The following is a 13,583-nucleotide window of genomic DNA, read 5'->3' on the forward strand; positions in this document are numbered from 1 at the left end:
GCTGAGGTATAATTTATATATCATAAAATTTGCCAATTGTAAGTGTACAGTCGAGGATGTTTAGCAAATTATATATAGTTGTGCAGGTATCATCACAATTCAGTTTTAGATCAATTACAACACCCCAGAAACTTCCCTCATGCCTGCTGGTAGTCAATCTTCGCTCCCACCTTCAGCCCCAGGCAACCGCTGATCTGTTTTCTGTCTCAATCTTTTGCCTCTTTCTAGAAATTTCACATAAATGGAATCATTCAACGTGTAATATTTTGGGTCTGCCTTCTTTAACTTGATACAATGTTTCTGAGGTTTATCCATGATGAAGCATGCATCAGTGGTTCCTCTATGTTACTGAATAGTATTATTCTGTTGTATAGATATACCATGTTTTATATACCCATTCGCCAGTTGATGGACATTAAAATCGCTTCTGGTTTTTGGACATTATGAATAACACTACTGTGAGCATTCATGTGCAAGTCTTTGTGTGGGCATATTTTTTCAAGTGCTTATTAGCTAGCTCTTCATACATCTCCGTGGTAAATATCTATGTAATCTTTTGCCTATTTTTAAAAAATGGGTTATTTTGTCTTCTTATTGAGTTGTAAGAGCTGGTTCTGGCTCTTACCAGTAGTCAAGTCTGGATGAAATGTATGTTCTTTGAGGATGAGTTAATTCTCCCTACCTTATGCCTTCACTTGCCACCATCATTAATGTGTCCTCAAGCCTACCTCTCTAGCACCTGCTTTTTTCATCTTTTTCAGAGTCTTTTAGGATCAGAATCCCAGGCATTAAGCTCTAGCATGGGCTATCACATCCTCTTACCAATCTTATCCACCTTGAAGTCCCATTCCTCCACCTTGTCCTGTGACACCTGCTCATTGAAAAGACTCCCAGTCACCCTCAACTTATTCTCTAATGACTCTCCCACTTCCTCAGGAACTGAAACTCTGCTTTCACTTAAAGACCACAACATCTTTGAAACTCTTACCAATAGAGGCCACACCTCTCTTTCTTGCTGATTCACAGGGAGGAGGCAGATGACTTCCCGCCTCCTGACACTGCACTCAGATCCCGGTCCCCTATTATACCTTAAGAGCTGCCAACCCTTTCTCTTTTGCAATCTATGTCCTCCATTAACGTTATTTTCTCCCAATCTTGTTTGCTGATGTCACCAGTTAACACTTTTCCTGTTTTCAGTTGTTATCCTCAAGGACTGAGACATTAACATTTTTCTAACTCCACATATCATAGTCCTCTTGACTTATTAAAGGCAAATAGAATATTCCATCCACCACCCAGGCTCCTCAGCACACTCTGGACCAAATCACTTAGGTCACTCAGCTTCCAAGACCTTTCTTGTGCACTGAGTAGCAGTGGACTCTGCTGACCATATCCCATTACTTCTTGAAACTTTCTCTTCCTCTGAGTCTCCCACCTCTCTCCTTTTCTCCCTTACTTCATGTATGTAGGTTCCTCTGAATAATTGTATTTGGACTTTCAAAAGCCTATTTCCAGCCTTGTCCTCTGCTATGGATTGAACTGTGTCCCCCCTTTCCAAATTCATATGTTAAAACTCCAACTCCCATTGTGATGGTATTTGGAGGTGGAGCCTTTGGGAGATAATTAGGTTTAGATGAGGTCATGAGGATGGGGTTAGGGCCCTTACAAGAACAGACACCAGAGAGCTTACTCTTGCTCTCTCCCTAGCATGAGGCACAGTGAAAAGGTGGCCATGTGTTTTCCTCACCGGAAGCTGACCACACTGGCACCCTGATTTCCCACTTTTACCCTCTAGAACTGCGAAAAATAAATGTCCATTGTTTAAGCCACCCAGTCTGTAATACTTTGTTATGGCAGCCCTAGTTGACTAAGACAACTAAAGAGTTTGTACAAGCTGCAGATCCACATTTCCAACTGCCTGACAGACACTTCGCCTGTTTGTCCTACTCCCAAGTCAAACTCAATATGTTCAAGGTTCAATTGGTATTTTTCCTCCTAAACCGGCTTTTGCTCCTCTGTTTCACATACTTGTAATTGCACCCGTATATAACTTTGCTCAGCTTTGACTTTCATCAATTTCTTGCTAAATATTGTTGATTCTACCTCTGAGATGCCTTTCCTTCCAACTCTTTTCTGTTCTTACAATTTCTATATTATTTCAAATTCTACCTCTCACTTTGTCTTCCTGCATCTACTCCTCTCAAAACATCTTACAGAATGAAGAAAGGCTGTAGTGTAATCTGATTCACTTTAATGTTTCCACATGGCCAGAGAATAAATTCCAGACTCCCTAGTTTGCTTTCCAAGGATCTCTATGACCTACTATGAAAATATTTTTCTCAATTTAGTCTCACAAGTTCCCTTTGCGCCTTCTATTTTTGCTGAATCACTGCTGCTTACTGTTTCCTTAGAACTTTACAGATCTGTATACTTTCCTGCCCATTTGCCTCACCTGGATTGGCATTTTTTCATTGTCCATCATTTCCATCCTCCTTTAAGGCCCATTTCAAGCACCACCTCCTCCACCAGGTGAAAGGGCAGTGTGGTAGATTTGGCTGCCCAGGTGAGTCTGCCCATGGTCTTGCCTACCCTCATAGCTCAGGTGCACGCCTTTAGAAGCTTGTTCTGTGACAGGAGGATGACCATTGCAGATAAAGGAGGGCACTTTTCTAGCTAGGCCCACACTGCTAGACGTGCCTCAGTTACAGCTTCTTCTGCCCTTGAGCTATGAGTGGCTGGACTAATCCCAGTCTACTTTGTGTGAGTTAGTGACGGACATGCCTTCCCATTCCTGCTGAGCAAAAGCTCCTGGAGGACAGGGTTCATATCTGGTTCAGCTCTGGGCTTCCCAAGGACTTAACATGCTATTCTTCTGGACAAATGTTTCCGAATAAATGAATGAATTTATGGAAACATACTATGGGTACCTGTTAGACAGTCAAGCCCGTTTTTACTTCTGAAGAAAACTGAAATTAGTGGTGCTGAAGGTATCTTTTTTTTTTTTTAATTAACTTCCTGGGACTTCCCTGGTGGTGCGGTGGTTAAGAATCCCACTGCCAATGCAGGGGACACATGTTCGAGCCCTGGCCCGGGAAGATCCCACATGCCGCGGAGCAACTAAGCCTGTGCGCCACAACTACTGAGCCCACATGCCACAACTACTGAAGTCCGCGTGCCTAGAGCCCATGCTCCGCAACAAGAGAAGCCACCGCAATGAGAGGCCCATGCACCACACCGAAGAGAGGCCCCTGCTCACAGCAACTAGAGAAAGCCTGCGTGCAACAACGAAGACCCAACGCAGCCAAAAATAGAAATAAATAAATTAATTAATAAAAAATTAAGTTCCCATAAAACTACTAAAAAAGTTAGGTATGAAAGTAAAAGAGGAGGTTGGGGTGATCAATACATTACCACATCTGACTTGGTGGTAAATTTCTGAGTTTGCAGGCTCTCTAAAGCCATCCACTTCACCGGCAGTTTTGCACCTGTTTTGTTGTGTACGCTATAGTATTCCTTATCATACACGTCTCTGGCAAGGCCAAAATCAGCAACTTTGACAGTGAATTTTTCATCCAGCCTACAGAAAGAACAAAAATTATTACTGGTGGCTGAAATAGAATAATTTACAGTGATGCTGAACCTCTAAAGATTAGAATAAGGGACTTCAGTATTTGAAATCCATAACTTCTGAAGGGAGGGCTTCATCTGGCCTGTTTTGACTAACACTAAATTACAATGGAATTCTTGACATTTCCATTTTAAATTCAACAGACCAAGGAAAGAGATTATAAATGATGCGGCATAAGAAAATCTTTTTTGCTTTCATGTAGATCTGGAGAAGTAGTAAAATTGGCCACCCTCCCAGCTTTCCTTGGTTGCTAAATCGAGTATGCCAACTGACTACCCAAAGCAATCACTAATTTTCACTTGCCAGCTTATTAGCAATACTTAGTTTTATGGGGGAGATATGAGAGGGGACTGTTATTTTCCTTTTTCATTCTCAGTGGGCTAGGCTAGTACGTACAACTCTTATGTTCCGCCAGTGAGGTAACAGAGAAAAACGATACACAGTAAAGCATCTAGGAAAACAGCAAGGTTCAACAAAAATCAATTTCTTCTATCTGAGGCTATGTACCTTTTGTTTAAGCTGGCTTTTATGTTGTTACATTGACCAAAACCAAGGTAGGAAATTAATAGCACAGTTCTTTCATTCACACGTACCATGAGCCATGAATCAGTGCCATGTAAGGGAAAGCACAAATCAACTACAAACTGTTGACTGTTGTATTATACAGCCCAGGCAGACAGACACAAATAAAGTTCTTTGTATATTCATTCCCAAATACCATTTTTGGTAGGGTTTCTGCAGGCTGACTTCAAATCCACTCTTGGGAAGTTACAATATGTTGGTATTTGTGTTACCAGCCCTCTCCTTTTCACTGCAAAATGCTGAAGATCAAATTCTCCCTCCCAAAAACTAATGCAGTGTGAAACCACAACACTGGGGGCTATGGGTGGGAAGGAAAAAGAAAAGCAAGAGCACACAACAGCTGTTTAAGACCCCCTCTGGAGAATTCCTTTTAAATTCTGTTTGATAAAGCCTGAAAGCCCCACCTACATCCCCAGTGCTTACATATCGATTTAAAACTGTAACGGAACTAACGGACTTTTGCATGAGAAGAGAAAACATCCTCTCTAGCCTTGAACAGTGGAAAACAGATTCCTACTTGTCACTTAATTTGGACTGCAGGCACAGAGATTCTTCTACTTACATACAGTTTCTTGCAGCCAAGTCTCTGTGGACAAACTTTTTGCTTGCAAGGTATTTCATGCCTTTGGCTACTTGAAGACCAAAGCCAATAAGATCTTTCACAGTGGGGTTCTGTAATCAAAGAGAATTGGAAACGCATAAACTAAGCATTTACTGTTCTAGCTATGAGCTCAGAATTATGAAATGTTTGTAAGAATGACCTTGTTTCAAATAATAACTTGTGCCCTGTTGATAACAGCAATAATTTATTAAGTATCTGTTATTTGCAAAGTACCAGGCTAGATGTCTTTATAAACTCTGGCTAATCCTTATATACTCACGTCTGTGATATGGGCTCCATTTTCCAGATGGGGAACTGGAGGTGTTTTAAAATGTAGGTTTTATTATTATTTAGGTGTGGTAAGGCCAGCAGATGGGAACAACTGCCATCGAAAAGGCTGTTACTCACAACTCCCAAGAGAAGGAGGCATGCCATATCATACAAGGCCACTCAGGGAAGCACCAGGGTTGGTTAATAAGGAGGCAGAGGGAGCAAGGGGAAAACACAAGCAAGAGTCTGTATTGTGGTTTCTGTGGGAAGGAATGGGTGAAGCAGGCTTACAATTGGCTGGTTTGAATAATTTCAGTGGGCTCTGGGGTATAGGGACTGTCCCTAGTAGTCTGGTACCTGGTCTTGAAGTGATCAGGGCAGGTGGATAATGTCCCAGAGTGTGAGAGCACTTTAAAGGAGGTGGCTGGGGTATGGGCTCTGGAGTGGTTGGTTTGGTGATGAAAGGCATGCTCTTTGAAGGTGAGTTGTTTAATACCTCTGGGAATTTGCTAGTCCTGGGAGGGGCAGTCTCTCCAGGGTCAGCATGTCCCCACAAGTCAGAGCATCAGAAATACACGGTTAATACAAGGATGTTCCCAGAAAAATACATCACCCCAAACCACTCAGATGCTAAGTTGTGGAGTTAGGGTTTTAACCTAAATCTGTTAGACTCCAAAGCCCACACTGTAGTGAAATCAATCACATCAGAAGCCCTCCTACTGGTACTGAAGCACCAGTGGCCTGGACCCAACAGAGAACAGGAAATCTCATTCTCCATAAGCTCAACACACAAAATTGGATGGACAGAGTAATGCCTTTAGTACCTATGAGAACTGTATCTGAAATCACATAGATGTCACTGTGGCTGATAGCCCTACTGGTGCCTGGCCATCAGGAACAGGATATCTCTTCTTCAGCAGCCACTGTGGAGTTTGTGAACTTAAGAGGCAGACAGTGGGGACTCTGAAAGGAGGGCTACAGCCCTCCTTAATGCATACAGCATGTGGAGAGGCCATTTCCTGTGTTTTAGGCTTCTCTAAGACATATCTGTTAGTGGTTGTAATAAGTATAGACTCCTTGGACTATAAAAGGCCATGATATTGTATAATAGGAAATCTCTATCATGCTTTAACCCTGGGGGAATAATACCTAGAGAAGATGGCATATCCAACCAGATGAACTCATCAGGGTAATGGCAAGAGTTAGAGTGGAAAAGTGGGTATGGTAAGGCCAAAGCTCTGTGCTTTGTAAGGTAAATTCATCTTATTTGCAAAAATTCACTGCCAGGGAATATTTTATTCTTTTGACTGAATGCAAAATATTTCTTTACTGTCCTAGAGCTTATTTCCTCCGAGAACCTGACCTCATGTTTATGAAGCTGTTGATCAAGAGTAAAGCTACTCCGTAACTCCCAAAGAGGCCTGATCACAGGAGCCAAGAAGCAGCCAGGGGCCATCTGTGACTTCAGTTCTGGAGACTCCTTCTTCCCTCCCTGGTCCTGGCCTGGCCATTGTTTGCTCAGCCTTTAGGAACCAGCATAAATGTCACTTAGAAAACCCTCATTTGCAAGCATCTAAGAACCTCTTTTGTAACCCTGAGCTCATTCATTCAACAAATATCTCCTGAGAGTCTATGTGCCAAACACTATTTTAGGTGTTACTGCTACAGCAGTGAACAAAATTAGCTACCCTCATGTGCTTGAATTCTAATGGGATGTGTGTGTGTGTGTGTGTGTGTGTGTGTGTATACATATATTATTTATTTATTGCCTAGTAGAGCACTGTTCAATAGAAATATAATACAAGCCACATATGTAATTAAAATTTTTCTAATAGTCACATTAAAAAATTAAAAAGAAACAAGCAAAATTAATTTTCACAATATATTTTCAACCCAGCACATCCCAAATATCATTTCAACATGTAATCAGTATAAACAATTATTGATGAGATATTTTACTTTCTTTTTTTATACTAAATATTCAAAACCTGGGATGTATTCTATACTTACAGCACATCTCAATTTGGACTAGCCACATTCACGTGTGGCTTGTGGCCACAGTATTGGATAACTCAGGCCTAGTGTATGATATGAGGGTAAGTGTGATGAAGAAAAACAAAGCAGTGGAGAGGAGCAAGAAAGAGGGCATGAGGGTGTGGTGGTCAGCTGCAACTTCAGACAGGTCAGGGAAGCTTCATTTTGAAGATGACATTACAGCAAAAAGCTGAAGTTGATGACTGAGATATGTGGATATTTTGGGGAAGAGTAGTCCAGGCAGAGAGAATAGCAAGTGCAAAGGTCCTGAGGTAGAAGAGTGGGTGGCAAGCTTGAAAAATAGTAAGAGACCCATTTATAATTAATTTTCGATGTATTTCTTCCTTCTAGGGTTAAAACTCTTTGAAAGCTGAGGCTCATTCTGGCTCTACGTCTCCTGTGTGGTACTTTTTCTGGCATATAGTAGGTACTCAAAGATGAGTACCTATCCAGCAGATGGTACAGCAAGGATGTTGTAGTGCAGGTAAGAATCACTGCCCCCAGGAGACCCTTCTAAATATCACTATCTTCCTACTAGGATAGAGGATTTTGAGGAACCAGTGAATTGAATTGGCCTCTGTCCATTTGAATGGTGCAAACATTTTATATGTGCTTCTTTGGCTAAAAGCTTTTAAAAAGGTTCAGAACAGGCACATTTTGGAAGACTCGCTGGCTTACAGCTAGTTCATGAATTAGTAAGTTTGGTAATATACTTACGTGAGTCTCATTTCTAATGAAATTTCGAAGATCCCCATGTTTCATGTATGGTAGGACCACCAGTGGAGACCCCTCACTTCGAAGGCAGATTCCCAAGAGCGAGAGAACATTGGGATGACTAAAATCTTTCATGATGATTCCCTCGGTCAGAAATTGGGAAACTTCTCCTATGTCAGTGATTCCTGAGAAAGCCAGCAGTGGAGACATTAACCTCATTACAGGGACAACGATTACTTTGTCAAGTTCAGAGAGGGAGAGCAATGGAATGTAAAACCATTGGGCTACATCTTGCCCTGATGCCTTATCATCAGAGTGTTTCTTTACAATACTTCTGAGTGAATGATGTCACCTGTGCTGCACTTTTTTTTTTTTTTAAATTTTATTTTTGGCTGCGTTGGGTCTTCATTGATGCGCGCGGGCTTTCTCTAGTTTTGGCGAGGAGGGGCTGCTCTTCATTGCGGTGCACAGCCTTCTCATTGCAATGACTTTTCTTGTTGCGGAGAATGGGCTCTAGGTGTGCGGGCTTCAGTAGTTGTGGCATGTGGGCTCAGTAGTTGTGGTGCACGGGCTTAGTTGCTCCACAGCATGTGGGATCTTCCCGGACCAGGGCTCGAACCTGTGTCCCCTGCATTGGCAGGTGGATTCTTAACCACTGCGCCACCAGGGAAGTCCCTGTGCTACACCTTTAAGTCACCACCTGTACCTGTTTTTGTAAGAGTCTAGCAATCTGTTTGTCTCATGCAGAACCATAGTTTGTCTCTTACAGAAAAAGGAGACAGAAGCAGGCCAGTCCATTTCTGTAGTGATTGTCTAGGGCAGGGGTTGGCAAACTTTTCTGTAAAGGGCCAGATAGTAAATATTTTTGGCTTTGTAAGCCTTATGGTCTCTGTTGCAAATACTCAACTCTTGCCATTGCAGCGCAAAAGCAGCCACAGACAATAGTGGCTGAGTCTCAATAAACTTTATTTATGAAAACGGGCAGCAGGCCATAGTTTTCCAATCCCTGGAGTAGGAGGATTTGAAGACCAAACGTTGTCTATGGTATCTAAGTAGACTATTTTGTTATAATAGTTTCTAATCATTTCCAGATAGATATCCCGAGGGCCTGACAATAGTCAGCACTAATAAAGAGTTAACAACCTTTAATTTATTAATCTGATTAGTATCAGTGTCAGTGATGATATTCTTCTACAAATGCAATGCATTCCAAGACCTGGAAGTCCATCTGGACCAAACAGAGATCAGCACACACCAGGGACAGAGAAAGATTTGTTGGCATTAGGACTGTTCTGAGTACAACTGGCAGGGGTACTCTTTAGTGAGGCAAACTTATTGACAATTATACTTAATCCATCACAGTTTGTAGTTAGATTTCATATAAACTGTCCCTTTAATTACCTTGTGGTTAGCCTTTCAAAAAAATGAACCATACAGAACACTGCTCAGCATGGAGATTTATGTTTAAAAAAGCTGAAATATTTCTGGCAATAATGTATCTTGTAAGAAAACCTTTCACGTGCGCATTGAATGCTTATTAATTCCAATATAAATCTGTAATATATCTTGTTAACATTTTTTCAGGCTGCCTCAAACTATGAGCAGAAATTTAGAAATGGGGGTAGAAAAGGCAAGCACACTGACCTGACATGTGAGACCTGTCAGCAAAGGTGGAGCCAGGAAAGCTCTAGTATGAGGAGTATATTGGGTTGTACAAGACAGTAATTTATGCCATAATTATGGCTCTGGGTCATTAATAAAGTCTTAGTTTATGTTTGGAAGCATTCCATGTTTCTTTTCTCTTTTTTTTTAAGCAAAGTTTAATAACATGCATACATGGGAGAGACCCAGGAAAACTGAGTAACTCCAGCATTCCCTGCTTCTTAAAAAGAGTATGCATTCCATTTTAAAAAGATTTTCTCAATAGCAGATAATATTAAAAAATATATGTCTAGCACTAAAAGAGGGTAAGTATCACTTGTTAAGGAAGTACATTTATGTGGAATACCTCATTCACCAAAAATGTGGATAAATGAGATATTACCACATTTACAATTTTTCAATTTTCTGCTGGCATATTTTTTTCCTGTTTTCTTATTTCATTTTTTATCTTTTTGATGGAAGTCATGGTTAAAAAATAATTATAGTAATGTCTCTGGGTAAAATGAGTCATTATTACTGTATGTGCCAACATGCTTCCCATAGTTTCCATAAATATCACTTGAAAGACAAATATTATAAGCCAAACATACTTAAATGATACTTAGGCTCATCCAAGAACCTCATTTCTCCTTCATTCTTACTTATGAGGGCTCTGAGGGATAATTTCTGAGGAAACATTTCAATAAGAATTTTTTAAAATAAATTTATATATATATATATATATTTTTAAAATTTTTGGCTGCGTTGGGTCTTCGTTGCTGCATGCGGGCTTTCTCTAGTTGTGGCCAGTGGGGACTGCTCTTCATTGCGGTGCGCGGGCTTCTCATTGCGGTGGCTTCTCTTGTTGCGGAGCATGGGCTCTAGGCGCACGGGCTTCAGTAGTTGTGGCTGCAGGCTCTAGAGCACAGTCTCAGTAGTTGTGGCACACGGGCTTAGTTGCTCCGCGGCATGTGGGATCTTCCCGGACCAGGGCTTGAACCCGTGTCCCCTGCATTGGCAGGCAGATTCTTAACCACTGCACCACCAGGGAAGTCCCATCAATAAGAATTTAGATCAAACGAATTTTCAGGATTAGATCCATAATTCCAGCAGCTGCTGATTTTTCCACAAGGGAGAGTGTAAATCAACGTTTTATTATGAACTATTTATTAGTTTGCAAACCACGAAAGTGTACTCCACTGTTAAATAAAATATAACTTACTATTCAAGGATTTCACAGCACAGTGAATTTTCTTATCATCGTTGTCCAACAAAGTCCCATGATATACACACCCGAAATGTCCTACATGAAAGAGGGAACTTGGTTAGTGCCACATTACTTTTAATTGTGCGATATTATTTATTAAGCTCTTCATGATCTTCATTTCTCTTTTCTTCCTACATGGAAAAAAAGTGCATTGTTTCTTATGCTTTTGATTAACAATGCCACTATTTGTGTGTGTTTGTGAAATATGTATACGTAATTAATTTCACCCAAAGATACAAGCAATATGATTATTTAATACATGGCAAATATTTAGGTGATGTAACTGTTATTAAAGGTTAACATAATAAAATATTCAACCACAGTGGAACCACTGAAAACAGGAGTAACATCTGCCTCGTAAAAGAAACATTAGTTTTAAGGATCAAATAACATCTTTTAAATATGAAAAATGAAGTTTTACCCACATAAAGAAATACAATAAAATAAGCTCCCTATATTCCAATAAACTGAAATGAAATAAAAATGTCACCATTAGAAATAAGATTAGCATTACAGAATAAGGATTTCCCCCTTTAGTCACCAGTTAGTTTGTAATCCAGGTTGGCAGAAACTGAAAGGCAATCGCCCAAATGAAGCAAATTCACTCTGAGTCATTTCATCTAGTTCTCTGGTTTTAGCCACATCACTTTCCCAATGGTAGCCTTTCATCCAGTGGCAGTAATTTTCCCCAGAGGTGCCAAATGTCTGATAGCTGTGTAAGTCATTAAGTTGTCCAGCTGGCCAAGACCCCCGAGTGCCTAGCATGTGAGTGTTGGGCATTAGTCTACTCTCTTGTAATGCAAAGATGACTAAATAAATGCTCTTGAGGGCTCACGTTCTACTGGGGAAAGCATATAAATAAATAATAGTTAATACTTATAGAATCATTCATGATTTTTACTTTATAAGAGAGATAATTGCCATTTTTAGCACCTTTCATGATAAAATACTAATTTTACAATATGTAGAATTAGAACATAATTAGTGAAGCCACACACTCTAAAACTGGTACAATTACTACGATTTACAGGCTGGTAAAAGAACTATATATTACTCTGATGTGAAACACGTTTGTTAACAGCGAAGCTGCTACTTGGGAAGGGGAGCATGCTAAGGATTAAAATCTGGAGTATGCGATAGAGGAATGTGTTGATGCTTTCACAGGAAAATGGGAAGGCCTCGTGAACACAAAAGGCAAATTGTCCCATCAGCTTCTTCTGCATCATGCTGGCTGATGTCTCTGCTACCTCTTGCAGCGCACACTGAATAAAAAGGGATCAGAGGCCATTCAGTATTAAAGGTAAAAGCTTTTTAGAAAAAAAGGGAAGAGTGGAGTTCATTTCCTGGCTTCCGGTTGGTTTCTTTTCCTGCTCAATATTTCCTCAAATACTGTACACGCTAGCTGTTATTGCTGCTTTGGCTGGCTTATTACAAATATTCATTCCTCTTTGTATAAAGGAATTGGAGTGCATTGTAGTGATGATGTATGTTGCTTCAGATCAAGGGAAGGCTATAAATTCCCTGTCTCCTGATGCTGTCCAGCAGTATACAAATTGCTATAAACCAGGACTTCATAGAGTTAGTCACTATTCTCAGGGTAGAGAAAGACTGGAAGGAGAGAGGAGTAAAAATATTGGAACTTAACAGAATGATTTTTAGAAGGAAGTAAAAGGCACGTTTCAAGAAATTATAGTTGTCATTATGAAAAAGGTGAGGGAGGAATGTGATTTATTTCTAATACGTTTGGGAGATTATCAAGTTGTCTCCATGCACAGGGACAAATCCCCATGGATGTGATTTGCAGGGCTGTATGTCTGCAGAACAGAAATCAAGTGCACTTGTTATCACTGTTCTGTCAGTTGCTTTCACCATTGTCTAATTCCTAATCTGCAAAGGCAGAAGATAAAATGCTTACTGGAAAATCGTGTTTAACAAAAAGTTGAGTGGAAATACTTACCTCTTCCTATGACTTCATTGAAATGCACAATCAGGCTGCTTGGCCCAATCACTACGTGCTGAACTGCCTGGACCAGCTCTGGATTTAGAGCACTGAGGTCAATGTGGACAGTATTTTGCAGTAATGGACTGGATATATCAGAGTCCCCACTAGTTAGGATGGGGGATAGGTCTGTCAGAGGATACTGCACTTGTCTGCATGACCCATTCTGAGATGAGTTAGGAAACTGGTCTGCAAGATAAAGCAAAATTATTAGAAACAATAGTGAAACCTCACTTAGTGGGGACTGCAACAGGGGCAGCAAACTGAATTAATAACAAAACCAAAGTTTAAATTTAAATTTAAAGAAATGATGGTTGTATCATTGAATGAGGCTAGGAAAAACCCTTACAAAGGAATTGGTTTAATAAAATTGGGAAAAGATACAGGTATGCGTGTGCGTGTTTAAAAAAAAAATTATTGATTCTCTTGTAAGAATATTAAGCAGTAACTTTGAAAGCTTGTTTTCCCTCTTCATTTCCTTAGACATTTCTCTTTTTAGGTATAGCAAAAACCCAAGCTTGAGATTTGTTTTTTAATATACTATATTCTTAAGAATGCAAAGCAGCAAAAATAGTAAGCAACTGCCTGGCTCCCACAAAAATCCAACTCAACTATAAGAAAATGAAAAAAGATGCCTTTTGAGAGACTAGTGTTTATTAATGGAATGAATTAGTATTGCTCAAAACCTATGTGGATTCCTGGTCAATGAAAAATATGTAAAGTGAAATATTATATATCTATATCTCTCTATATAAATATACACCCATACACACAAACGACTAGAAATATGCAATGGCTAAAATTTCAAAATTGAAAGTTTTTCACATTTGTGGTAAGTTCTCCATAC

At 40.1% G+C, this 13,583-nt stretch overlaps 1 protein-coding gene across 1 annotated transcript in view; it reads right to left on the minus strand.

The window, feature by feature from the left end:
- The window catches only part of MET (MET proto-oncogene, receptor tyrosine kinase), a 128,359-nt gene that overhangs the window by 8,081 nt on the left and 106,695 nt on the right, over positions 1–13,583 (minus strand). The window contains exons 15-19 of the mRNA XM_030857616.2: positions 12,695–12,925; positions 10,693–10,773; positions 7,833–8,014; positions 4,773–4,882; positions 3,412–3,577 (exon numbers count right to left, since the gene is read on the minus strand). Of these exons, the coding sequence (XP_030713476.1) occupies positions 3,412–3,577; positions 4,773–4,882; positions 7,833–8,014; positions 10,693–10,773; positions 12,695–12,925 (770 nt within the window). The remainder of the gene's footprint in view (positions 1–3,411; positions 3,578–4,772; positions 4,883–7,832; positions 8,015–10,692; positions 10,774–12,694; positions 12,926–13,583) is intronic.

Source organism: Globicephala melas, chromosome 9 (assembly GCF_963455315.2).
Source record: "Globicephala melas chromosome 9, mGloMel1.2, whole genome shotgun sequence".
NCBI classification, from domain to species: domain Eukaryota; kingdom Metazoa; phylum Chordata; class Mammalia; order Artiodactyla; family Delphinidae; genus Globicephala; species Globicephala melas.